This window comes from Arvicanthis niloticus, chromosome 23 (genome assembly GCF_011762505.2).
Source record: "Arvicanthis niloticus isolate mArvNil1 chromosome 23, mArvNil1.pat.X, whole genome shotgun sequence".
In the NCBI taxonomy this organism is placed as follows: domain Eukaryota; kingdom Metazoa; phylum Chordata; class Mammalia; order Rodentia; family Muridae; genus Arvicanthis; species Arvicanthis niloticus.
In genome coordinates this window covers 32,354,028-32,380,864 of record NC_133430.1, presented here as the reverse complement: position 1 = coordinate 32,380,864, position 26,837 = coordinate 32,354,028, and the positions used below count along the sequence as shown (strand labels likewise).

Sequence of the window (26,837 nt, the reverse complement as noted above, 5' to 3'; positions counted from 1 at the left end):
CCAGCTGCAAGGCACATGTGATAAAGTGTCTTCAGCTGTTTTCCCCTGCTTGTCCACGGCTGCAAGGCACGTGGTAAAAAAAAAAAAAAAAAAAAAAAAAAAAAAAAAAAAAAAAAAAAAAAAAAAATTATATATATATATATATATATCCCTCTGTCTTGTCTCCATTCTTCGTGTCTTTTGCCCCTCCATCCCCACTCTCTCTCTTACTAGACCCTCTTGACTGACTTGAGGACTGAAGCACTTGGCCCCCAAACATGGGGCAGCATGGGCTGGGACAGACAATAACAAAAACAACAGCAATAAAAAGGCAGCAGCAACAACAGAAAGAACAAGGAGCCTCAGAGGAAAAGACCAGAGTAATAAATGCAAAATGCACTGCCAGTTTGCTCTGGAGAAATTGTGTGTCCAGTGACTTGGGCCTAGAAACCTCCATCTTCTTGTTTTATGTATTTATTTGTTTACCAAAGATTTATTTATTTATTTATTTTATGACTATGAGTACCCTATAGCTGTCTTCAGACACCCCAGAAGAGGGCATCAGATCCTATTACAGATGGTTGTGAGCCACCATGTGGTTGCTGGGAATTGAACTCAGGACCTCTGGAAGAGCAGTCAGTGCTCTTAACCGCTGAGCCATCATCTCTCCAGCCCCCCCCCTTTGTCTGTTTTTAAAGACACATTTCGTTTTAAAAATAACTTTATTTTTATTTTATGTGTGTTGGTGTTTTGCATGTATGTTTGTGTGAGGGTGTCCAGTCCCCTGGAACTTACAGACAGTTGTGCGATGTCATGTGGTGTTGGGAATTGAACCCAAGTCCTCTGGAAGGGCAGCCAGTGCTCTTAGCCACTGAGCTGTTACTCCAGCCCAGAAACCACCACATTTTTTAAAAGCCTTACTTTAGGATACAGAGACGGAAGGATCTGCAGCAGGCAGGTCCCACTGGTTCTACAAGTCGGGTCATTCCTGTCGGAGACTGTTTTATTGTTCTTATGGCCTCTTTATTTTGACAACATTTTTTCAGCCTCACAAATCTTGCATGCATAGTAGGGATCTCTCTCACTCTCACCAAACTTCCCACAGAGCTCAGATCTTACACAGGACACAGACATCTACATCTGGAATTACACTGACAGAGGGGCAGTGAGTCTCTCTGAAGTTAACTTCCTGCTTTCCTGAGGAGATCGTTTATTCACGTGGTGACTCTCTGGCTACTGAAAGGAAGCATGCTGAGCTTCCTTCTGTCTTTCATGCTGCAGATAGACAAAAGAGGATGAGGCCTGGGTCCCTTCTCCAGCCACTCCCTTCTACTCTCAGAAAATACAATGACCTTAGATGTTATCTCAGAGTCACAGAAAAGTAAAGGGTTTTGAGTTAAAAAGAGGCTGGCTGCACTGGGAACACAGCTCCATGGATTACACCCTGGTGTGGAAGCAGGAGGACTGGAATTCAGATCCCCGGGACTCGTGGAAGGCTTAATGAATGTGTGAGCTCACATCTACTCCCAGAACTCCACAGGCAAAAGCAGGAGGTCCCAGAAGAAGCTAGCTGTCCAGAGCAGTAGAACCCAGACTACCTGCCTCAGGTAAGGAAACCTGCCTCAGTGAATAGCCATCTAAAAAGACATTGACACCGACCTCCAGCCTTTGCACACACTAGTGGAGACATGCATGCACCCTCACACAAACACGGCCCCCCTCCCACACATCTATAAACAAACACACAAAGGGAAGTTGACACTGTATGTTTATAAGAATTCTCAAAATCACCCTGATGCTATCCGTTTTTGTCACAGAACAACTTAAAAGTTATAAATTGGCTTTATGCTATAGAACTCTCTAGAACTTCATTCTTTACTGTGCTCCCATCAGGCTGAATAGAAGTGGTTGTTATAGGCAGACTAATAAAAGCAGAAATAAAGAATGAAAACAGGCTTTATCATTTCAAAAGGTTTTTGAGTGTGTGTGTGTGTGTGTGTGTTTGTTTTTGCTTTTGTAGAGTCAGGGAAACAGAAGAAAAGTAATGAAAAATTTAACTTCAGGTTACTTAAAGATGATACGATTAACCATGTAAGGGAAAAAGTGCATGGAACTTCATTAGAATGTCACTTGATTCCTATTTAGGGACTCTGGTGGTTAACCTGTTTGTCAGGAAACAATTGAGTTCACTTTGCTGATTGGACTCTCGATGCGCACTTCTACATAACTCATAGAAACCAGGATAACTCATTTCTCCCTCAGTTTGGTCTGTTAGTTCCCAGTGCAGTGACCTATCTGACACCATGGTCCCCATCACTTCCATACACCACTTTTATTGGCGTCACTTAAGGACGGTCTTCTCAGCCCCAGTATGTTTACCATGGGACAGAATGTCGCCTCGGTTGGCAGCCAGGGCCTTACCTTTGTACTCTTCCTTCTGGAAGTTTCAGTTTGAACATCTGTCTTATGTGTGGGATGTCAGCAAGCATCCTAAACCCAAGCCAGATGGCTCCATAACCACTCATATATCTGAATAATATTAGGCTTTGCCATTTTATCAGGCACTGGACAACACTGGACACTGGATGAAGCCAACTTCTCCGAGGACTTTCTATGGCACCCTTGACACCTGCTCAGCCCCTAGATCTTTCAAGTAGCCCTTAATAGTACCCCTAGTAAAGGTGGGTGCAGGCAACCACTTCAGTGGCCTCTCCATCCTGTACCAGAGAGCCGTTTGTGTCTCATTGAATCTGGGCAAGGAGAGGACGTTCCTGAGCGGCTAATGTTGGCTGTCAATTTGACCACATCTGGAATCAACTAAACCCCAAGCAGCTGGGAACGCCTGTGAAAGATTTTCTTTTCTTTTTTTAAAAAAAATACTTATTTATTTTATGAATATGAGTACACTGCCACTGTCTTCAGACACACCAAAAAGGGTCATCAGATCCAATTACAGATGGTTGTGAGCCACCATGTGGTTGCTGGGAATTGAACTCAGGAACTCCAGAAGAGCAGTCAATGCTCTTAAGCCCTGAAGGATTTTCCTGATTAGATTATTTTGAGGTGAGAGACTCACCCTAAATCCAAATCATTTGAGATCAGAAGATACAGCCTAAATCTGGGCCACACATTCTGCCAGGCAAAAGAACAAGGGAGAAGGGAGTTTTTCCTTTTTGCCTGCTTGCCCTTAGTCTTGCTGGCAAGCTTATCTATTCTGAGCCATTCCTTCTTCTTCAGGATCCCAAAGTGGACCTACAACTGGCAGTTCTCTAGAGCTTCCCTGGGACTCCAGCACCAGATTAAGACTGCTGAGACATCTGGTTTTCTGGACGGAACAACTACCAGATCCTTGGCCTTTCTGTGGAGGCAGCCATTGCTGAACTATGAGAATCACAACTTGTAAGCCTCTCTAATTAAACCCGTCTTCGTGTCTCCATCTGCACGTGTCTTCATCCTGTTCTGCTCGTTTAGAGAAGCCTGACTAATACACCTGCCCTCTCTCAATTTGCCTGTGCATTTTAGTTTCTGTGCTGGGGGCTGTAGCATCCAGGGAAGGTTTTTTGTAAGCTGAGTGTCTTAAGACTAAAAGGGTATAAAGTTCTAATTTATTAAAAAGTTCTTGCTGTTGGTTCTGTTTTGTATTTTTAGAAAGCTGCTGAATCCACGGAAGGATCGTACTTGGTCTTGGTTCATTTACTTGGTATTATCACCAATCACTTTAACAACACCACCTGGGAGTGGCGAGAAGCAGAATCTACAGCCTGGCTCAGCCCGGAAGACAGACCTCTGACCTCTCTGTGCCCAAATTGTTGACAGACTTTGGTTCTTCTCTTGTTTGGGTCCTAGAGACGCACCAGGTCGGCTCCACAGCAGGCCAGGCTCCGCTCCGGATTCGCGTGACGCTCCCCGAGGCCTCCAGCTCCCCATGGCGGCGACACTGAGCCTGGAGCCCGCGGGCCGCAGCTGCTGGGACGAGCCGCTGAGCATCGCCGTGCGCGGCCTGGCCCCCGAGCAGCCCGTCACGCTGCGCGCCGCCCTGCGCGACGAGAAGGGCGCGCGCTTCCGAGCCCACGCGCGCTACCGCGCCGACGCCGCGGGAGAGCTGGACCTGGCGCGCGCGCCCGCGCTGGGCGGCAGCTTCGCGGGGCTCGAGCCCATGGGGCTGCTCTGGGCCATGGAGCCCGACCGGCCTCACTGGCGCCTGGTCAAGCGCGACGTGCAGACGCCCTTCGTGGTGGAGCTGGAGGTGCTGGACGGACAGGAGCCCGACGGCGGGCGGCTGCTGGCGCGGGCGGTGCACGAGCGTCACTTCATGGCTCCCGGGGTGCGGCGCGTGCCCGTGCGCGAGGGCCGGGTGCGCGCCACCCTTTTCCTGCCAGCAGGTAAATCGGGTTGTTGAGGGGTGGGGAGATGGGCTTCCTAGGAAGTTGCTATTGGCCATTTCAGTGGCCACTCAAACAGGTTGGGGGATTTTCATACAATAGCCTTTTGCTTACATTATCTCATTTAATCTGTTTATCCCAAATAGATAAGTGTTATTATCCAGCTGATGAAAGATACAGGTGAACCTTGCTGCAGTCCAGTACCCTACAGATCTCCCAGGCAGCATGGTTAGGAAAAATGATAGACAGAAGAAACAGACTGCCACAGTGTCTTTGACACACGAAGCCTCTTCTCCCAACTCTACCCCTGCCCCTAGTCAACACACACACACACACACACACACACACACACACACACACACACACTCAAGAGTTAACGCCATACTAATCCAGCTTAGCATCAATTGTTTTTTGTTCTTGTTTTAAGTTTTTAATTTTAACCTTATGGGGTTTGTGAGATGGCTTAGTGGTTAAGAGCATTCACTAGCTGTTCTGCCACTCGAGTGGAGGCACACAGCTGTCTGTAACTGGGAGATCTGACGCTCTCACACAGATAAATATGCAAGCAAAACTCCAATGAATATAAAATAAAAATAAATTTATTTTGTTTTCTCGTGTGTATGGTTTGTGTGTGCTGGTGATCATGGGAGTCAGAAGAGGGGATTTGGGGTTAACCTTGAGCTGGGGTTACCAGTGCTTGTGAGCCCCAGTCTTGGGTCCTGGGTTCTCTGCAAGAACAGGGAGGCTGACAACCACTGTGGCACTCTCTGCTCTCCCCTCCTGCCCACCCCCCCCCCCCCACTTCCTGTTGTCTTCAGCCCTCAGCAGAGCAGGAGGAGGGGACAGTCTAAGACTTGCAAGTCCTCCTTCCAAAATGTATTCCTCATCCCAAGGCTTAGCACTGTCCCCTGTAACAACAACCGATCTGTAGAAGTATGCAAATAGCTTTTTACAGAACCATTGATAAATTTCCCAATCTTAAACGGTATCATTTATAGCATTCACCCCCCCCCCCAGAACCATGCATTTGATTTACAAACAAAAAAAAAAATTGCACACAAAAAAACACCTTCGATGTTTCATGTAAGTTTATGATTTTGTGTTGGAGCAAATTTATAACTGTCCTCCTGTGACTTGTGGGCCACAGTTTGGATTCCAGAGGAGGATTAAAACCCATGAGACTGCCCGGAGGTGGTGGCGCACACCTTTAATCCCAGCACTTGGGAGGCAGAGGCAGGCGGATTTCTGAGTTGGAGGCCAGCCTGATCTACAGAGTGAGTTCCAGGACAGCCAAGGCTATACAGAGAAACCCTGTCTCGAAAAACCAAAAAAAAAAATAAAAAATAAAAAAATAACATGAGACTGCTTAGATTTTTCTCACTCCAAAGCTCTTGTGTGTCTGACACAGGAGTCTGCCTTACTGGGTTCATTGAAACCAACTAAACAATTTAGAAAGGTGTCTGAAAGAGAAGCCAATTCTTTGGATTGAATGATGCGTTTGCCTCATCCTGTTCCCCTCTGTAGGACAAGGACCCTTTCCAGGGATCATCGATGTCTATGGTGTTGGAGGGGGCCTGTTGGAATACCGAGCCAGCCTTTTGGCTGGCCATGGCTTTGCCACATTGGCTCTGGCTTTTTATGGCTTTGAAGATCTCCCTAAAGAGTTCAACATCATAGAAGTGGACTACTTTGAAGAAGCAGTGTGCTACATGCTTCAACACCCGAAGGTTCTCCTCGTGTGCTTTATTTAATCAGTGTCCCTGGGAATATCTCTACAGACCACAGATGTTGGTCTCTGCCTCCAGCTGTACTGAGGCTGCTTGGTCTTTGTAGAGAAAGTTTCTTGGGGAGATTTGCTTGGCTTTGAGCATCTAATACTTCCCTTCTCTTGGTTGCATAGCTTCATAAAAATTTACTAAAATGAAATTTCATTTCATATACTAGTAAAATTCCTCATGCCGTACAGACTAGATACCTTACCACATGTAAGATATCTGGCTTCATAACCCTTAATTTTCCTCTCAAATTTAGCCAATACTTGCCCATCCCTTCCAAAGGCTAAGAACTGCTAAGTTGGACATTGAACTCTGTTTCTGTGAAGTTAATCATTTTCTGGTATTGCTTGGATAGGGTTGGACAAATGACTCACGTCTTGGACCCCTGCTTAATCCACACGGCTCAACACAGAGCCAAATAAAGCCGCAGGTCAGGCTCACTGGAGGAGGGGCTCTCACCCTGACAGGATTTTTATTTTATGTGTATGGGTATTTCCCTGCATTTGTGGCTATGCACCAGATGCATGTATTGACCACAGAGGCCAGGAGACGGCAGCAGGTCCCCCTGGAAGTCATGGACAGTTGTTAATCCCCATGTGAGCACTGGAAATCAAACCAGGATCCTTTGGAAGAGCAGCCAGTGTGCTCTTAACAACTGAGTCATCTCCCCAGCCCTGACTGTTAGTTGCTTCTTTTGGTGCTGGGTAACTTGTTTTTTACTAACCTTTTTTTTTTTTTTTCTTTTTTTTTTTCTTTTTTTTTCTTTTCTTTTTCTTTTTTGTCTGTACATGTTCTACAGCACACAGGTAGAGATGAGGACTTCTTGCAAGAGTCAGTTCTCTTCTTCCACCTTGTGAGGAATCGAACTCAGCTCATCAGATTTTGCAGCAAGCACCTTTACCCACTGAGCCATCCCCTTAGCTCTTTTTTTTTTTCCTCCCTCTTTGTTTTTCTTAAAATTGCTTAGCCTGGCCTTGAACTCTCTATGTAGCTGACTGACTTTGAACTCCTGATCCTCCTGCCTCTACTTTCCCTGTGCTAGATTATAGGCTTTTAATTGCTTAGCCTGGCCTTGAACTCTCTATGTAGCTGACTGACTTTGAACTCCTGATCCTCCTGCCTCCACTTTCCCTGTGCTAGATTATAGACATGTTCCATCTCTGACTCTTATCTCATATTTTCTTACCTTTTTTTTTTTAATTATTTAGGTAAAAGGCCCAGACATCGGGCTTCTGGGTCTTTCTCTAGGAGCTGATATCTGTCTGATCATGGCTTCCTTCTTGAAGAATGTGTCAGCCACGGTTTCCATCAATGGCTCTGCATTCAGCGGAAACAGACACATACACTACAAGGAGACCGTGATTCCACCATTGGGCCACGACCTGAGGAGAGTGAAGGTGGCTTTCTCCGGCATTCTGGACATTGTGGATATACGGAACGATACTGTAGGAGACTGTAAGAACCCCAGCATGATACCAATAGAGAAGGCCAAGGGGCCCATCCTCTTTGTTGCTGGTCAGGATGATCACTGCTGGAGGAGTGAGTTATATACTCAGACAGCCTCGGCACGGTTACAGGCTCATGGAAAGGAAAGGCCCCAGATAATCTCTTACCCTGGGACTGGGCATTACATCGAGCCGCCTTACTTCCCCATGTGCCCAGCTTCCCTGCACAAAATAGTGGACAAAGCTGTGATTTGGGGAGGGGAGGTCAGGGCTCACTCAAAAGCCCAGATCGATGCGTGGAAGCAAATTCTGTCCTTCTTTGGCAAACACCTGGACAGTACGTACCACAGAGCCTCCTGTAGATTGTAGCGCACTTGCCTGTAACAGACATGGTGTAGATCCAAGGTCTAATGTTCAGTAACTATGTGAATCAGATTTCTGCTGGATGACATGAAATTCATGTTTGGGGCATTAATGGCTTATATAGGTCACTGTACTGAATAAGTTATTAATCAATATGGTTATTTTATGAACAACATGTGCTTGTTACAGGTTCAGCTATATGTGATATGATCAGTAAAGTTTAAAAATGACCCCTTATTAAAATGTATGATTTCTTCTAAGCTCAGCATTTCAGTGGTAGTTGCAGCTGTTTTTTGTTGTTGTTGTTGTTGCACTTGTTGTTTTGTTTATTTGTTTCCTTTCGGGGACAGGACCTCAGCTCTGGCTGGCCTGGAACTTGCCATGTAAAGGAAGCTGGCTTTGAACTCACAGAGATTGTCTTGCTTTTGCCTCCTGAGTGCTGGGATTAAAGGCTCGAACCACTATGCATGCATTCATTTCCATACTTTGTCGAGAGAACCGCACTAGCCCCACATTCGGGCGGCCAAAATGTCGAGACCCGAGCAGCCACTGTATCCTGGCCCAAGCTGCCGCTCCAGTCCACGGGTCGGGGTTCAGCAAAAGAGAAAGTGAGGATGGACTCAAAGAATGGAGACCAGAGGAGTGTGATTCAATCCCGTTTATTCTTCAGTCTCTCTTCCTGGTCCAAGTCCCAAGTCTAGCTGTACTCTCTAAAGAGTCTCCCTAAAGAGTATATTTCCTCTAAGTGTCTGATTCTCTCTCTGATCTGTCTTCTGTCTACCTCTTGCCTTTATATGTCTCACTTCTAAGCCATGCCTTTTGGTCACACCTTTAATCATGCCCTTAGGTCTTGTCTCTAAATCTGATCTCTAAGTCACACTCTTAAGTCACACACCTTTAATCTCACACACCCAAGGAAAGTCCTGGGTATCCAAAGCAAGATTATCAGAGTGTGCTCAGCTGTTGTAGGCTATTGTAATCCAAGTCTCATGTCAGGGTATATGGCTCAAGATGGCTGCAAAGCTGATAGCCGCTTTCTGCTAAAAGTCGGCCCCCAACAATACTTAGTTACTGCTTTGACTCATGGCTCAGCTTTAAAGACAGTGGCTGGGGCTGCCTCATTTCATGTCAGCTTGACACGGGCTGGAGTCATCTGAAAGGAGGGAGCCTGATGTGCATGCACATCCACCTGGCTATACACGTGTACCTTCCACACGCACATACCCATCTACACATGCATACATGTGTACACACACACACGTACACACACATAAACACACACAGATGCACACAAAACAAGACAGCAAGAAAGAAATGATAATTTTGCCATCTCAATGGAGGATATCGAGCCTTTGACTAATTTCTTCAAATAACATTTCTGAAAATGCTTCTTACCTGTGTTGATTAAAACAGCAAAGAAACAAACAAAAACTTGTGTTTTTCTATTCAAGGTCACTTGGAGCCTTATTATTCTGTCCTGTTCAAGCTAAAAGGTAAACATTAAGAGTGACTCCCTAAAGTTGAGACTAAAAAAGGCAATAAAGAAAGGAAAAGAGGGTTGGAGAGATGGCTCAGCAGTTAAGAGCACTGACTGCTCTTCCAGAGGTCCTGAGTTCGGTTCCTAGTAACCACATGGTGGCTCACAACCTTCTGTAATGGGATCGGATGCCCTCTTCTGGTGTGTCTGAAGACAGCTACGGCTACAGTGTACTCACATACATAAAATAAATAATCTTAAAAAAAAAAAAAGAAAAGAAAGAAAAAGGAAAAGATACTTTCAGAACTAAATTCCTATGGAGATTGCTTTAACCTAAACATTGGTCCACAGCCTTCAAAAGATTACATATGTGCTAATGTGTCTCACTCTGCAAGAAATACAATTGGATTAGGTTCTCTTTAATTGGCTCATAAATATCAATGTGGTGTGTGTGTGTGTGTGTGTGTGTGTGTGTGTGTGTGTGTGTGTGTGTAGATCAGAGGACAGCTTGCGGAGTCAGCTGTCCTTTGACCACTGTAGAAGGTAGTCAGGCTTAGTGGCAAGCAACTTAGTCAGTGGTACCATTTTAGCAGCCCTCTGTTTAGTGGCTGGGCAGGGTAGTGTTGTCTATAGTATATGTCTGTTATTCAATTTTGCCTCAGGGTGACTAAACACCTCATAGAACAATTTGAAGGGAAGGATTGATTCAGACTCATGGCTTTAGCAGTTTCAATCCGTCATGGCCGGGAGGCCTGGCACTCATGGGAACAGCAGCTTCTGAGGAAGACTTCTCAATTCGAATGGGACAGTGACATAAGCCTTTCTTTAGTCTCCTTACTCGGGATGTAGAGGCAGGAAGATCTCTGAGTTCAAGGCCAGCCTGGTCTACAGAGGAAGTTCCAGGCCACCCAGGGCTACAGAGAGAAACCCTGTCTCAGAAAGACTTCTTACTTCATGGTAGACCAGGACTCAGAAAGAGATTGGCAGGAACCAGATAGTCTTTCTCAATGGCTTTCTACTTTCTCTTTTTCCTCCTCTTCTTCATCATCTTCCTTTTCTTCCTCCTCTTCATCCTCCTCTTACAATTACTCTTGGGACAGTATAGCCCTGGCTGGCCTGGGCTTGCTATATATATAAGACTGGCATCCAATTATAAGATCCATGTTACCTCTGTCTCCTGAGTGCAGGGCTTAAAGGTGTGCCATGTGCTGCTACACCACCCCACAGGACCCCACCCCACCCCACACCACACCACCCTACACCACCCTACACCACACCACACCACCCCACCCCACACCATTAGAGCCAGGTCTTCTCAGCAAATTTTCTTTTCCTAGTAAAGAACCACAGAGGTTTTGGTAGTCAATTCTGAAATCTGTTTCATTCTCCCTGCTGTGTTCTGAACAGCATTCCTCCATTACAGTCACCACTAACTGATCTCTGTCTGTCTGCCCATCTCTCTGTCTGTTTGTATCTGTCTGCCTGTCTCTTTATCATGACTTCCTTTGAGTTTTTTTTCTTTTACTTATTCTGACTTACTATTGTAACAGATGCCAAAAATGTTTGTCTTAATGGCATAGATGAATCTCCTTCCTGTGCTGAATTAGAGAAAAACCACAGGAATGCACATGGCTTTACCACCTTCAAGGGTCCTGCCCTTGATGCTCAAGGCTCTGGCTTTCTTGTTGCCATTCTTCTGTATCAGGATGACACGTGCATATTTCAAAATGTTTTTAAAATGTCTGCCTACCATGGTTTCCAGCCTGACAATGAGTAAAACCAGATTCTTCCAATGAGGTCATGTATTCTCCAGACATCAAGGACACTCCGTGTGAAAACTCTTGTCTACCTTGGCGTAATCTCAGAACTTGGGAGGCAGAAGCAGAAATATTCCTAAGAGACTGAGGCTGTCTGGGCTCGAGATCAAGATCCCTGCCTCAAAATAGACAACCAGCATTAACAAAAACCCACAACATAAAATCTGCCTTGGCTTGGTTACCTGGATAAGTTTTGTAAGACCTCCCACAAAGGGAGGACCTCACCCAAGTCTCAGGAATCCATGGCCACCCACTAACTCACAAGACACCGAACTTGATGCAATCAGTAAGAGGTATATTTCGATCAGCATGCCGAGGTCAAGATCTGTAACCCATGCAGGGGCAGTGGGGTCTGACCCCGGGGCTTTAGAGGCAGAGAAAATTTAAAGGCAAAAACCACAAGGAAAAAAACACAACGGGAGGGAGGGGGGACCACAACCCATGGGGAGTGAAGGAGGGTTATTGGAAAGCACTTGTGGAAAGTCCCAGCCCATTATTCAGTTTGTGACAGGGTCCAAGGAACAGTCATGGGGAACATTTTGTATAGGCTATTCTCAAAGAGCCTATTCGTAATCAACCATCTATCTTGTGGTCAGCCAAGTTCCTGAAACACAGAGCTCACGACTAAGCTGACCTGCACTCTTGGTTCTGTTCAACCTGTTAGGAGTTTTTGAAAAATTTTAACCCTTCCAGTTTCTAAAGCTAAGATTACCATTTGGTAAATCAAGTCTCTTACAACACCTCTGGGGATAATGAAGCAGAATCTGATAAAAACTAAAGTCATGAAGAAACTGGTTTATATTGTCTTTAGAAAAGTTGGTGTGACGGTAAAGGAAAAAGAACAGACAGAGTTTTGCTTAATTCTGTGCTGTTTTGTTCTCTTACTGGCTGCCACTGTGCACTCCTGGCTACCCTGGCAGTTGCTATAGACCAGGCTGGACTCAAATTTAGGATAATACCCCTTGATCTGCCTCCTGAGAGGTGGGATTACTAGAATTTACCATAACAACCATAATATTATAAAACTATAAATTTCTAAGAAAAGCCATAATATACTTGTTATTAGATTCTATGTCAGTGTGTGTGTGTGTGTGTGTGTGTGTGTGAAAAATTATCTACCTGTAGACTAAATTGTTCTAAATTTTTCTGGGCTTCTCCAGTCCTTTCTCTGACAGATTACTAAGAGTATAAACTGCTCCTTCCTAAACCCTATAAGCAGAGTTAGAACCAGGAAGCAGATTTTAAAGTCAGGTCTCACATCTGAAGTCAAGAAGCTTTCTGGTGCCATAGAGACAATTACATCACCAATAAGAGGGAATGCTTTGAATATCAATCAAGATGCTGATCCTGGCAAGGGACATGGCAGCTGTCAGGGGACTTACCTGCAGTAAGCCCCTCTGCATTCACCCTTCCTAGAACTGTAATGAGGGTGGGGACATGCTCCTTGGATTTTACCTTGGAATGTTTTACATTTCAACTTTCAAGGAAAATGTTAAATACTCAGAAACCACAGGGAATATTCAATTATCTTATTTAATAAAGTGTTCCATGAGAAAGGCAGGGCACAATGGCCAGTCTGAACTTGGGGGCAGAGCTTCTTACAGACTATGATTTTTTTTTTTTTTTTTTTTTTTTTTTTTTTTTTTTTTTTTTTTTTTTTTTTTTGGTTTTTGGTTTTTGGAGACAGGGTTTCTCTGTGTAGCCCTGGCTGTCCTGGAACTAACTCTGTAGACCAGGCTGGCCTCGAGCTCAGAAATCCGCCTGCCTCTGCCTCCCAAGTGCTGGGATTAAAGGCGTGGGCCACCACCACCCGGCCAGACTATGATTTTTAAAGACATTTTTTTTTCTATTTTAATTATTGCTGGTACCAGAGACAGAATACATAGCCTGTTCTTGCTAGGGAAATCCTCTACTGCTGAGACACACCCCAGCCCTTAGATAGGACCAGAGTTAGATGTTCTGTTCTTCTGTTTCATGAATATGGAGACTTTCCTTACCTTAATTATGAGAAGTTGAAAAACTCTGCAGATGATCTCATTTTAGTAAATATAAAAAAATAGTCTGTGAGTTTGAGGCCAGCATGGTCTATATGTTCTAGGGCATTGAGGAAATACATGGTGAGACCCTGCTTCAAAAATAAAAACAAACAAACACAAAACACACAAATAAATATTTATTATTTTCCAGATACTTAAATATTCCTCCTCTAGATGGTTAGAGGAAGAGATATGGAAGAGAAAGGATGCTGTTGCTGGTGGAGAGTGAAGTCATCAAATACTGTGTTTTTACAAGTCAGTGTCTCCTAAGGTTCCAAGAAAGTTCCATGCCCCAGTTCTGTGGTAATGCTTATTGGTCATCCAATAAAATTATAAAAGTAATCAATGGTTCATGAAACATTTAGTCTCTCAGCCTGAGTATTAGCTGCAACCAAGGGAAAGGTCCTGGCGAGCACCCAACTAGGTGAGTTAAAGATTAGTGTTTTGAGGAGTCAAGAGGGGTGAACACCAATTTGTCATCAGGATGACAAGACTTTGCACACAGGGGCAGTGGTCATTTTGAAAACTGTGCCTTCCAGGCTGGAGAGATGACTCAGCAGTTAAGAGCACTGACTGCTCTTCCCAGGGCCTGAGTTCAAGTCCCAGCAACCACGTGGTGGCTCACAACCATCTCTAATAGGATCTGATGCCTCTTCTGGTGTGTCTGAAGACAGTGACAGGGTACTCACATACTTAAAATAAATAAATCTTTAAAAAATAAGAAGAAGAAAGAAAACTGTGCTTTCCAACCAATTAATGATCTTTAGCCAAGACAACCTTCCTGTTATGTTTGACACGTGCTAGATTTAGTTTCCAGTCCGTGGCACTACTGGGAGGTCATACAATCTTAGGAGGTAGGGCCTGATGGAAGAGCCTTGAGGGAGACAGTGAAGTTACTCACTCTCTTGATGACCGGGTGAGTTCTGACCCAGACCCCACTTTCAGCAATGCAGCCTTTCCACACTGAATTCAGAACCCTGGGTCTCTTAGTCATGGATAATTTCCAGGACCTCTCAGAAACCCTTCTGGGAGTGCCCTGATCATCAATAGCCAGAGAAATGTTGTTCTAGATCAGAAAAACTCTTTTGTCTATTTGTGAAGTCCTAACCCTAGTTTCAGGGCACAGAAGTTCATGTTCTGGGTTAATTCTGGAGACAGCATGTCTCTGGGTATATAGTTGGGCCATCTCACTGGGTGCTTAGACAGCGGTGGGCTTCGTGTAAGGCCATTCCTCTCTCAACCTTCCGTGAAGCCGATGGTTTAGCAGTACCAGTGATACCTGTGCAACTGCCAGAACCAGGACTCCCCAGCAAAAGTATAAATGGCAAGACCTGAGTCACTTCTTCAGCCACTTCTCTCCCAGGTTACAGAAGCCATATGTCTTCCCAGCTGGAAAGTCCCAGGCAAAGGCAGTAGAAGCTGGCTTTCCTCAGTATAGTTCAGCTTCTGTATTGAGGGTTGAATTAACCAATTAAGTTGGGTGAAAGCCAAGTTTCCCACTTCTGGCTGCAGTTACCTTCTACAAGAAACTCTCAGACCTGAGGCCTAATTGTATACTTTTTTGGTTTTGCTTGTTTTGTTTTCTGAGACAGGGTTTCTCTGTGTAGTCCTCGCTGTCCTGGAACTCACTCTGTAGGCCGGGCTGTCCTTGAACTCAGAGATCCACCTGCCTCTGCCTCCCAAGTGCTGGGATCAAAGGCTGTGCCACTGTCCATGCCCAGCTCTGACTTTTTTTTTTTTTTGTTTTTTGAGACAGGGTTTCTCTGTGTAGCCCTGGCTGTCCTGGAACTCACTCTGTAGACCAGGCTGGCCTCGAACTCAGAAATCCGCCTGCCTCTGCCTCCCAAGTGCTGGGATTAAAGGCGTGCGCCACCACCGCCCGGCCGGCTCTGACTTTTTAAAATCATTATTCATTGAGCTTCAAATTGCTTTTCTTCCGTCTCCACTCTGCTCCTTGTTCAGGTGGCTCTAAACTACAGGTAGATTCAGGGAGAGTGAAATAAAGAGATTTCTTCCCCAGGCTAAATCAACCTACAGTTGCTTGCCAGCTCTTTCTGGCCCTTTAAGGCTTGAAGGCTGCACCAAGCCTTACTAGGACTATTTGTTTACAGAAAAGAGAGGAGGAGGGAGCATCCTTGAGTGTGAGGAAGACTCCTCTGATAGGTCCTTAGCTCAGGAGTCAGCTCTGGGTCCCTAATTGTAGAAACTTGAAATCCACTAACAAAGTTTGAAGAATAATTTTATTACTACAGGATGAAAGTTTAATGAATAAAGATGATATTCAGCAGAAAGCAGAGTTCCGGGGAGGCCCTCAAGAGAAGAAAATCAAATTCTTTGGGCTTATCTAGGGGCTTCTTATAGGACACAGACAGTGTCTCAGGTAGATTATCTTGAGTATGGGAACTTGAGACATTGGAAGGCACGTAGTCTACGCACATTCTCCTGGTCCAATCAGGGAGTTCAAAGGCTGTTCACAAACTGCTTGCCCTGTTAGGGGTGGTTGAAGCCCTTCTCCATCTCCATCCATCTCTGACTTCTGCATTATTAGCTCTTGACCTTGGCTGCTTGCTGGTAATTAGTCCTGGCCAGTATTGCTCGGCTCCAACCTTGTAAGGTCTGGCTAGTCTTAGACCTTTGTGGGGTCGGCTAGCCGTTTAACTTGTGCCCTCTTTGGGTCTACATTATGTGGTCAGCTCGTAGCTTGACCATGGGCCTTTTTCCTTTACTGTCTATGGAGAGTTAACAGTTGTCACGGCTACCAAGATGTAGCTGTGGGTTTTCTTGGTTACCTCATATTTAGCTCATAGTAGATGCAGCCTGGAATAGGACTAGGTCATGTTTTTTTTTTTTTGGGGGGGGGGGGTTTGTTTGTTTGTTTGTTTGTTTTTTGGTTTTTGTTTTAGAAGTCACCCTTAAAATTTAGTCAGCTACAATTACCTCCATTAGACGCACAAATCTATTAATGAGAACCAATGCCATGTTTGTACTCCTTGGGGAAGGAGCATCAGGGGGAACCAGTCCACCTGCCAACCCTGGCCCAGCTTAGCTGTCTCACGCCCAGCTGCAAGCCCTTTCCCTCCTCTATTCCCAACCTCATAGTTTTAACTCTAACACACTTGGTCTCTGCTTCTACAGAGCACTTGCCCCCGGCTTTTGCAACAAGTCCATTTGCGAAACCCTTTCAAATAACCCAGTTTGCTGGAACTTTCTCCCAGCTGAGTTGGAAAACACCAATTCCCCACTTGCTATTAGCACAGTTTTAATAAGTTAGCCCATTGACTCATCCCTGGAAAACTTTTCAGCTAAGGACAATTAATTACATATCTTGAAGGAACTGGAGAAGTGCAGAGTGGTGGTCCAGGCTGGTGATCCCAACGTTTGGAAGGTGGAGACAGGAGTTCTAGGTCATCCTTAGCTACATAGCAAGTTCAAGATCAACTTGAGCCAGATAAAAACCTTACCTCAAAACAACCACCACTACCGTCACCCCTGCCTGGAACGTAACTAAGGAGCAGAATCAGTCTGCATGCCAGGAGGTCTGAGTTCAATAGAAGTGGCTCCGGGTTCCACAAAGACTAAAGAAAGGCTTGGAAAGGCCGAAAAGAGAGTAAGGGAACGAGGCCTTGTTTGGCATGGATCACTAGAATTACAGTTCCCTGATATACTTTGGCACAATCCGAATTTTTGTAACGACATCTTTTCCAATCTTTCTTTTATACACGATATCAACATGCAACAAGTTATAAAACAAGATTAATCGGAGGCTGGAGAGGTGGCTCAGAGGTTATGGTGGTTCATAACCACCTTTACTGAGATCTGGTGCCCTCTTCTGGCCTTAAGTCATATAAGCAGGAGACTGCTGCATACATAAATAAATCTTTAAAAAAAAAAAAAAAAAAAAAAGATTAATCATTATGCATCTCCCGCACTGGAGAACCCGGAACGGCTTAAAGCTGTAACAGCCAGTCCAGAGAGCACTTAAAGCCACAAGCCAGAGAGCCACAATCTGAAGCAATGCAGGCATTTACCACCCGGAACCGGGTGGCACCTACGGTGATCCTGGAGCCTGCGGGTGGTTGCCTTTGCGACCAGCCTGTGCACATCGCCGTGCGAGGCCTGGCCCCCGAGCAGCCCGTCACGCTGCGCGCCGCCCTGCGCGACGAGAAGGGCGCGCGCTTCCGAGCCCACGCGCGCTACCGCGCCGACGCCGCGGGAGAGCTGGACCTGGCGCGCGCGCCCGCGCTGGGCGGCAGCTTCGCGGGGCTCGAGCCCATGGGGCTGCTCTGGGCCATGGAGCCCGACCGGCCTCACTGGCGCCTGGTCAAGCGCGACGTGCAGACGCCCTTCGTGGTGGAGCTGGAGGTGCTGGACGGACACGAGCCCGACGGCGGGCGGCTGCTGGCGCGGGCGGTGCACGAGCGTCACTTCATGGCTCCCGGGGTGCGGCGCGTGCCCGTGCACGAGGGCCGTGTGCGCGGAACGCTCTTCCTGCCCGCAGGTGAGCTGCCCTCCGTCCTGTGCTTGCAGCCCGGGATGTTTCAGGGGTGCAGCGCCTGGGCCTCTTCTTCCCTGTCTCCCACACTTTTCACGAGGCTCCCTCGTGTCCTGAACTAAAGGTCACCGCAGGAGCAGCATCCGACATTGCTTAAGAGAGTAATCAGAGCTCCCCCAAAGCCCTCTAAGCTAGAAATCTGCACTCTGATAGTAAGACCTACTTTTTTTTTTTTTTTTTTTTTTTTTTTTTTTTTTTTTTTTTTTTTTTTTTTTTTTGGTTTTTCGAGACAGGGTTTCTCTGTGTAGCCCTGGCTGTCCTGGAACTCACTCTGTAGACCAGGCTGGCCTCGAACTCAGAAATCCGCCTGCCTCTGCCTCCCAAGTGCTGGGATTAAAGGTGAGCACCACCACCACCTGGCTAGTAAGACCTACTTACTGGTGCTTGTGCACGGGTTCGCGTTTGGCATCTGTTGTTCTTCAGGCAAAGTGGGTCAGTGCAAGCACTGGGGAACTTTCTGACTCGCGGGGCTTTAAGGCCACTCAGAATCTGGAATGTGAAAGTGTGTGTGTGGATTGCCAGTGAGTTTTGTTTCTTAGGTGATTGGGGTGTTACTCTTTCCCAGGGTAAAAGAGCGACAGCTTTGAGAAGGGCTGAAGTTCCGTGAGCCATAGAGAGCTGTTCATGGGCATTTGCCTAATTGTTTCCTGTCCCTTTAAAATGCAGTTTAGCGAGAGTCTGAAGAAGTGGTACCTACAGAATAGGTAAAATTTAGTTTTGCAAGTTTGAGTGGCTTAGTATAGCTCTAGGATAGGGAGGCAATGTTGAAAACCGAGACGGTGGTTCTTTGGTTAAAAACTTTAAAAGACTTTAATGTGTTTACTTGTTTGCATATTTAAATAGCAACAAGCAAAAAAAAAAAAAAAAAAAAAAGAACTCAAAGGTTTCCATAATAAAACTTTCCTCTTCCGTGGGAAGTTATTACGGGCCTCATGGGCAACTGTGTTTCCTTCCAGTTTTTAGTCTGAAGACCTGATTTGCCTTTCAATCAGAACGTTATTTTTAAAGTTCAGATTTTCCTAAGGACCCTATAATGCTTTATTCACAAACCATTGTCTCGTTTACTACAGTCTGTAATCCGTTAGGGAGTCTTCATTCTCCTCACTGCCAGACAGCCCCTGCTGCTCCGAGATTCCTTCCATAGCATCCTGTGCCTTTCATATTGCATTCAGTGAACCACTGCAAGCCCCCGAGTCCAGCTTCACTTGTTTGGTTGGTTGTTGTTTTTTGAGACAGCGTTTCTCTGTAGAGCCCTGGCTGTACTGGAACTTACAATGTAGACCAGGCTGGCCTTGAACTCAGAGATCCGCCTGCCGCTGCCTCCCGAGTACTGGGATTAAAAGTGTGCGCCACCACCCCACTCCAAAAGCTTCACTTTTAAATGCTGCCAGAATGCTCTTTTGATGTGGCCGGTCCACCTCAGGATATTCTTTTGCTCACAGTCTGAGTGTGTTTGTGGTATCTAAGGAAACAACTCAGATGCCCAGGAGAGAATGAAGTTTTCTATCTATAGCCAGCTTTCCAGCCATTCTGGACCCTCGAAAATGAGGTGAATCCCCATGTACTGATGGAGGAGGGTGGAATGGTGCACAGCATATATTGGTGTGTGAAAGGAAAACAATCAGGAATGTGAGTATGACTTCAGTGTTCTAAGAGATCGATTGTTGGTACTTATAAACAATATAAATAACTGAAAGACCCCAAAAGGGGACCCTCACCCAAGTCCGGACCTGCACAAACCCAAGGACACACGAGAAACCATCTTGATGCAATTGCAGAGGAGGTTTAATGACGAGGGCCCTCGGGCCGGAACATATCTCACGCAGGAGATAGAGATTCTGACCCAGGACCCAGGAAACTTGGGATATTTATCGGTAGGGTTTGGGGAGAGCGGGGAAAATTTGGGGAGGTTACATATGATTGGTTGCACTTTCGTGCGGCTACACATGATTTCAAACATCAGCAACTTGCAGAACTGGCAGAACTTGCAGAACCTCGGAACTCCCAGAAAGGGAGGGAGAGAGAAGTAAACACCAGATAGCCCATTACTCACTTGGGCTTGTTTGGACTTGTCTGGGCATGCCCTTGCATTTATTTATTTTTATTTTTTTTTATTTTTGCCTTTATTTTTGGTCACCCTGCTCCTGCAGGGACTTAATATTTTATTATGACTAAATTTAAAATTGTTGGTGGTCTTTGCTGACCATGAATTTTTGTTATTGTTTCAACGCTGCTTTCAAATTTTATTTTCACATAACCTGGGTGTATAATTGGCACATGGAGTCCTAGCTCCTAGACTTTACAGAATTTACCATCACTGTAATATAAAGAAGAAAAGCATCAATTTCAAGGATGCGTAAAAAAGAAAAAGAAGAGGAAGAAGAAGGAGGAGGAGGAGAAGAAGAGAAAGAGGAGGAGGAGAAGAGAAAGAGGAAGAGGAGGAGGAGGAGGAGAAGGAAGAGGAGGAGGAGAAGAAGAAGCAGCAGCAAATTACTTACAATGTATTCTTCAGTGTGTGACCCAGGACACAGAGCACACCACCCAGTTAGAAACAAAAACAATCATCTGGGGTCTTTAGAGTTAGCACTTTACTACACATAGCTTCATTAGTCAAGGGCTTCTCTGGCATGCAGGAGACCCTTCGTTCAATCCCAGCAATGGGGAAGTAGAGGCAGGAAGGACAGAAGTTCAAGGTTATGGAGGCCAGCCTGGGCTGCATGAGACTGTTTCTAAATAAAAAAAGAAAATGCATTTTACACCAATTCAAAATATCCTAGGAGGGACTGGAGAGATGGCTCAGTTGAAAGCACTGACTGCTCTTCCAGAGGTTCTGAGTTCAATTCCCAGCAACCACATGGTGGCTTACAACCATCTGTAATGGGATCCGATGCCTTCTTCCCGTGTGTCTGAAGACAGCTACAGTGTACTCATATAAACTAAATAAATAAATCTTTTAGAAACATATCCTAGGAAATTGTAGCAAATGGTGAAGAACTGTAGCTTCCGCCTGTTGGTGTTGGTGGCAGCTGAAGGTTATGAGCCTTGGATATAGAAAGTGTGGATTTAGCAGGAGAATCTATTTTCCAGAGGATTCTAAGATGGCCGGTGATTTTTTGATATCACAAAACCTGTGTGCTCAGGCCATCCATTTCAGTGTTGCAAGATTCCAAAAGAGGTGCTGTGTGGCTAAACAGGAAAGAGACTTAGTCCAAACCATTGGTTCAGGAACATATGGCGCCGGTGCCACTCACTCCATCCTGGCACTGGCCACTCAGGGCTGCTGCACATTTAACCCTGTGCTGCTGACCTCAGGACACCTGGGTCACCCATAGGACTTTGTCTAGGTCACTGACAGAGGGCAGATCCCCCATTTGGCATTTTTAGGAAAGGCAAGGTCCTAGATCCGCACAAATACACCGCCCAACAAGGTATATTTTTAAAAACAGAAGAGGCTCAGATGTTTCACATCTTTCTTCCTGCCCCTTTCATGAAAGAATAAGATGCCAAGACATTTGGAAACTTAATCTGAAAGGGATGGTATTTTTTTTCTTTCTTTTCAAGGCATTGGGCCCTTTCCTGGAATCATAGATCTTTTCGGAGTTGGAGGGGGCCTTCTGGAGTATCGGGCGAGTCTGCTGGCTGGGAAGGGCTTTGCTGTCATGGCTCTGGCTTATTACAACTATGACGACCTCCCCAAGAGCATGGACATTATCCACCTGGAGTATTTTGAGGAAGCTGTGACCTACCTGCTCAATCACCCTCAGGTTGGCTGTCACAGTATTTTGGTTTAGCTTTTGGGGTCCTAAATGCCTCAGGCCGAAGTTGGATCTGCACTCTAGTTAGCTTGAGGGTTTATAACCATGTTTAGTCTTTTCCAAAGATGATTTAATGGGTACCATCTTGGGGGACATAAGAAGGTTTGTACTCAGAAGTTTGAATCGCTCATAGCTCATAGGGTGACCAACCATCCTAGGTTGCTGAGGGGAGAGGGTTTCTTTCTATGGTGTCCGTTTCCGCCCAAACTGAGGTAGTCAACACAAGTCATAGGTACTCATCTCCTTAGCTCTGTCACAGCCTTGTGTCTGTGACTTCGTATCCACCCTCCAGTTTTGTTACAAGCATTAAAGGACTCATACTTGTGAAACTGTTAGAATATGCCTGGCATTTACTGATAAGCGTGTAGTCATCCACTCAGCAAATACTAGAAGATGTAGACACAGCATGGCCAGAAGACAAGACAAGGTCTGCACATGAGCATAGACACAGCGGGGAGATAGTGAAGGGGGGCTGGGGCAAACATGATTGCAAGATTCCATGTTCCTGAAAATGACAGAGTGGGTGGGGAAACCGCTCAAGTAGGATAAAGGGGAAAAGCCTCATTCTGAAGACAAACATTACCTGCTGTTAACTGTCTAAATCAGTCTAGCAGTTATGACTTTGTAAACATTTCAGTACCACTTACATACTAGGAAGAAAGTAAATACAGAAAGAAATGAATCGTGATCTGGAATCTTGTGAGATGGCTTCTGTTGATTTCACTCTTACATAACTGATTATGATTTTATAAAGCACAGATACACAATGTCTGCAAGGCAGCTACTTAATTACCTCAGATGTTCTTTGGAAAAAAAACTGTTCCTTTTAAGGAATAAAACTTTTTTTTTTTTTTTTTTTTTTGAAGAATAGACTATTCCTCAGTATGTCTTTGTGTACCTTGTCGCCTTACACGCAGAATGTCACCTGGGTTCGACTTCACACTTTTCCAGTTCCATGAACTTCTGTTGAGTGCAGGGGCCACTGATATATAAGGGGGTTCAGGCTAAATAGTAAACTGTTTCTCAACTTGTTTGAATGCTTCTTATGACACAATCGTGTTCGGGGCTTGACTGTAATTTCTCATGTGAGTGGCAGGTAGACTCTGAGCTTGGCAGATGCCCCATTTCCAAAGCCAGTACGGTAGAGAGTCAGACTCAGGCTCGGGGCCACCCGAGGTCCAGAAGTGGGTAACCCTCACTGTGAACTCTTATTCTTCTTTTCTGTCTGTGTCTTTCTCAGGTAAAAGGTTCAGGAGTTGGGGTGCTTGGCATTTCCAAAGGGGGTGAACTTGGCCTTGCCATGGCCTCCTTCCTGAGAAATATCACAGCCGCTGTCATCATCAATGGCTCTATATCCAGTGTCGGTGGAACCTTACAGTATAAAGATGAGACCATGCTCCCTGTGGGCATGAACACCAAACGAATCAAGAGGACCAAAGATGGTCTCAAAGACGTTGTGGATGCTCTAAACAATCCTTTGGAAGGAGCTGACCAGAAGAGCTTGATTCCCGTGGAAAGGTCTGACACGGCCTTCCTGTTCCTTGTAGGTCAGGATGACCACAACTGGAAGAGTGAGTTCTATGCCAGAGAGGCCTCCAAACGCCTGCAGGCCCATGGGAAGGAGAAGCCCCAGATCATCTGCTACCCAGAGACAGGCCACTATATTGAGCCTCCTTACTTCCCCTTGTGTAAGGCTTCCCTGCACAACCTGGCGGGTGGTCCTGTCATCTGGGGAGGGGAGCCCAGGGCCCATGCCATGGCCCAGGTGGATGCTTGGCAGCAACTCCAGACTTTTTTCCACAATCATTTGGATGGAGAAAAGAAGATAATCCCAGCAAAGCTGTGATTTTTATTTAAGTTTTATTTTATTTAAGATCTCCGATGCTAGCTGGGCAGTGGCTGTGCACACCTTTAATCCCAGCACTTTAGAGGCAGAGACAGGAGCATTTCGGAGTTCGAGGCCAGCCTGGTCTACAGAGTGAGTTCCAGGACAGCCAGGGCTACACAGAGAAACCCTGTCTCAAAAAACCAAAAACCAAACAAACATACAAACAAACAAACAAACAAACAAGATCTCCGATGCTGCTCTCTCTCCTGGGAAAGCCTTTGCTCTGTGTGTGTGTGTGTGTGTGTGTGTTTCTTTTATATCAATGTAGAGTCTTCCCCTCTTCCCCTCCTCCAACATTTTTTTTTAATTGCAATGTGGCAGAAATTTTCTGACCAATGTATTTGCAACGGAGCCCTGTCATTGGACAGGGAAGAGGGAGGCGGAGCTAGGAGTTAGGAGGAGAGAAAAACTCAGGGAGAGAGGAGGAGGAGGAACAGAAGGAGAGGTGAGATGGCTTCAGATGTTACCCTCGTGTCTCTAGCAATCTCAGGTAGTTATTCATATCAAGGTTAGATAATTGGGATAACAATTCTTATTGTGTGGGCATCTTGTGTATTGAGTATTTGCTGATATATAAGTCTATTTGGTTAATCTTTAAGCATTAAGAGTTTCTACCAGGCCGGGCGGTGGTGGCACACGCCTTTAATCCCAGCACTTGGGAGGCAGAGGCAGGCGGATTTCTGAGTTCGAGGCCAGCCTGGTCTACAGAGTGAGTTCGAGGACAGCCAAGGCTATACAGAGAAACCCTGTCTCGAAAAACCAAAAAAAGAGAGTTTCTACCAGGTACTGGGAATTGTGATATCTACCTTGAGGATGGCGGTTATTGTCTGGGGATGGCAGAGTTGTCCCAGGGGCCATGCCTAGAGCCATGGAGGCCACAAAGCTGACCAGCTGAGGCAACAGCCACGCCAACGCTTTGTGGGTTCAGGGGCCGGCGCCACTGGCCAGCTGGTGCTGCCATTAGTGCAGGAACATAGAATCACAGCCAGGTGGTTACTGTCTTTTTCTAATATCTCCCACAACACTGCAGGCCTTATTGATAAGTCATGGAGGGGAGTGATTATACAGAAAACATAAGGCATTACAAAAACTAATCTCTTGCAGAGGCTCAGCCTGCCAGCGAACTGTAGCGCTGAAAGAAAGACCACGTCTTTGCTACATCCCTGGAGTTCAGAGATTACTTGCTAAATGGCTGGTTAAAAACAAACAAATAATCACCTCTGTTTAGATGAACATCTGCAGGAACTGGAAAGATGGCTCAGCAGTTAATAGCACACGGCTCCCATAGGACCCAAGTTTTGTTCCCAGCACCAGACCCAAGCAACTCACATCTGGCTGTAACTCCAGCTGTGAGATACAGAGCTCTCATCTGCCCTCCTCGGGCACCCATACATGTGTTCATAAACATACACACACAGATACACACACACACACACGAATAAAAATACATGGTTTTACAAGCATAAACAGCGGGCAGTGGTAGCGCACGCCTTTAATCACAGCACTTGGGAGGCAGCAGAGGCAGTCGGATTTCTGAGTTCGAGGCCAGCCTGGTCTACAGAGTGAGTTCCAGGACAGCCAAGGCTATACAGAGAAACTCTGTCTCAAAAACAAAAAAAACAAAAAAGCATAAACAGCTGGGCAGTGGTAACACGCACCTTTCATCCCAGCACTGGGGTTTGGGGGGTGTAGGCCGCCGACCCAGCTCAGCCAGTCAAGATGGCGCCGGTTAGCCTCTGGTATCGGCTACTAGTAAATAGTGCACTGTGCATACATCAACTCAGTTTGGCGCCAAACCCCTCCCGAACGGGGTAGGCTAATGAGGTACCACAATCGAGCAGGGTATGCTAATGGGGTACCACGATCCTGACCAATCACCCCCTCCTGGGCGGGGCATGCTAATATGGTATGCTAATGAGGCGCTGCAGTTCTGACCAATTGTGCACCTCCACGCGCTCCCCTCACCCCCCCACCCCCCCACCCCCCCTCCCCCCCCCACCCCCCCCTCCCCCCCCCACCCCCCTCCCCCCCCCCCCCCCCCCCCCCCCCCCGGCCCAGGGCTGAGGGTATATAAGCAGCTCGCTTTGGGCATTCAGGGTCTCTTGCAAGAATGAAGAAGCGCTTCTACAATAAAGGCTGTTGAGAAGGATCCAGTTGTTCACTTCTTCCTTGCTGGTCAAGCGGGGCCTGACGGGGTGGGAATGGGGAGTGGGAACAGAGGCAGGCAGATCTCTGCAAGTTGGAGGCCAGCCTGGTCTACAAAGGGAGTTCCAAGACAGTGAGGGTTATACAGAGAGCAAAGAAATCCTGTCTAAAAATCATACAAAATCATAAATAACAGCCCTTGTATGTGGGCTCTATCCCGTGGATTCCACTGATTGTGTGTTTATGTAGAGAGATCTTTCCATGTCGTCGCCTCTACACAGCACACCACAATTACTTAGAGCATTTACGCTATAGTTTACATTCTAAGTAATCTGCAAGTGACTTAAAGGTTGTATATGTATTATCTGAAAATACTATTCTCTCTGAGATGGCAGTCATCAAACCTGAGATTGCAGGTTTGCCATCTGTATCAAATGCTCGTGATGAGTGGTGGACAACTCTAACAGCAACCGTGCTGTGACCTCAGATGTGAGCTTCTTCTTTTAGGATGGAATTACCATCTTAGCCACCAACTAATAAGAGCCAAAAAATTATCAAATTTCAAAGGAACTTCAGTTTTCATCTTGGTTTTTCTTTTGGGTGAATTAGAACTTTTTTTTTTTCTGAGCAAACGAATTGTGTTAGGTTCCTGTTTATACATAAGGACACAAGATTTTGTTGCTTCTAAGCTTGATAAAACATTATTTGGCTTAACTACACAAGAAATTTTAACAATGATAAATGTGTATATAATGATGATATCACTAGATACAAATAGTTCCAAAATAATAAACATTTCTTAAGCCTCATTTTTAAATAAAAATACTTTGATGGGTAGCATCTCTTGTTTCCTTAATAGCCTTTTAAATTTATAAGTAATTTATTAATTGGGTAAAGGTTTTTTTGTTGTTGTTTCAGAGGTAGACTCTCACTGTGTAGTTCAGGCTTGCCTGAGACTACTAGGTAGCCCAGGCTGTCCTTGAATTCATGATCCTCCAGTTTCAGCCTCCTGAGTGCTAGGATTACAGTCCTATGCAACCATGCCTACCTTTTCCTGTTCCCTCCCCACTCCCACACCGACGAATTTTTTTTTTTTTTTTAATGTGTGTATGCGTGTGCCTGGTGCCCCCAGAGGCCAGAATAGATTAGATACCCTGGAACTG

The 26,837-nt window shown here is 45.7% G+C and overlaps 2 protein-coding genes across 4 annotated transcripts; both read left to right on the top strand.

The window, feature by feature from the left end:
* Window positions 1–3,226: 3,226 nt before the first annotated feature.
* Acot4 (acyl-CoA thioesterase 4) lies at window positions 3,227–8,408 on the top strand. The gene is made up of 4 exons (XM_076921708.1): window positions 3,227–3,378; window positions 3,628–4,361; window positions 5,886–6,088; window positions 7,345–8,408. The coding sequence occupies exons 2-4, from the start codon at window positions 3,905–3,907 to the stop codon at window positions 7,948–7,950; spliced, it is 1,266 nt and encodes a 421-aa protein (XP_076777823.1). The 5' UTR covers window positions 3,227–3,378; window positions 3,628–3,904; the 3' UTR covers window positions 7,951–8,408.
* Window positions 8,409–17,238: 8,830 nt separating this feature from the next.
* On the top strand, window positions 17,239–25,163 carry LOC143436990 (acyl-coenzyme A thioesterase 3). 3 transcript variants are annotated; one of them, XM_076921707.1, is made up of 4 exons: window positions 17,239–17,772; window positions 21,388–21,590; window positions 22,882–23,094; window positions 23,189–25,163. In XM_076921707.1, the coding sequence occupies exons 1-4, from the start codon at window positions 17,289–17,291 to the stop codon at window positions 23,468–23,470; spliced, it is 1,182 nt and encodes a 393-aa protein (XP_076777822.1). In that variant the 5' UTR covers window positions 17,239–17,288; the 3' UTR covers window positions 23,471–25,163. The 3 variants fall into 3 exon arrangements, with proteins under 3 accessions (XP_076777822.1, XP_076777821.1, XP_076777820.1); XM_076921706.1 differs by lacking the exon at window positions 22,882–23,094 and having other exon boundaries at window positions 17,240–17,772; XM_076921705.1 differs by having other exon boundaries at window positions 17,240–17,772; window positions 22,882–25,163.
* The last annotated feature ends 1,674 nt before the right edge of the window (window positions 25,164–26,837 follow it).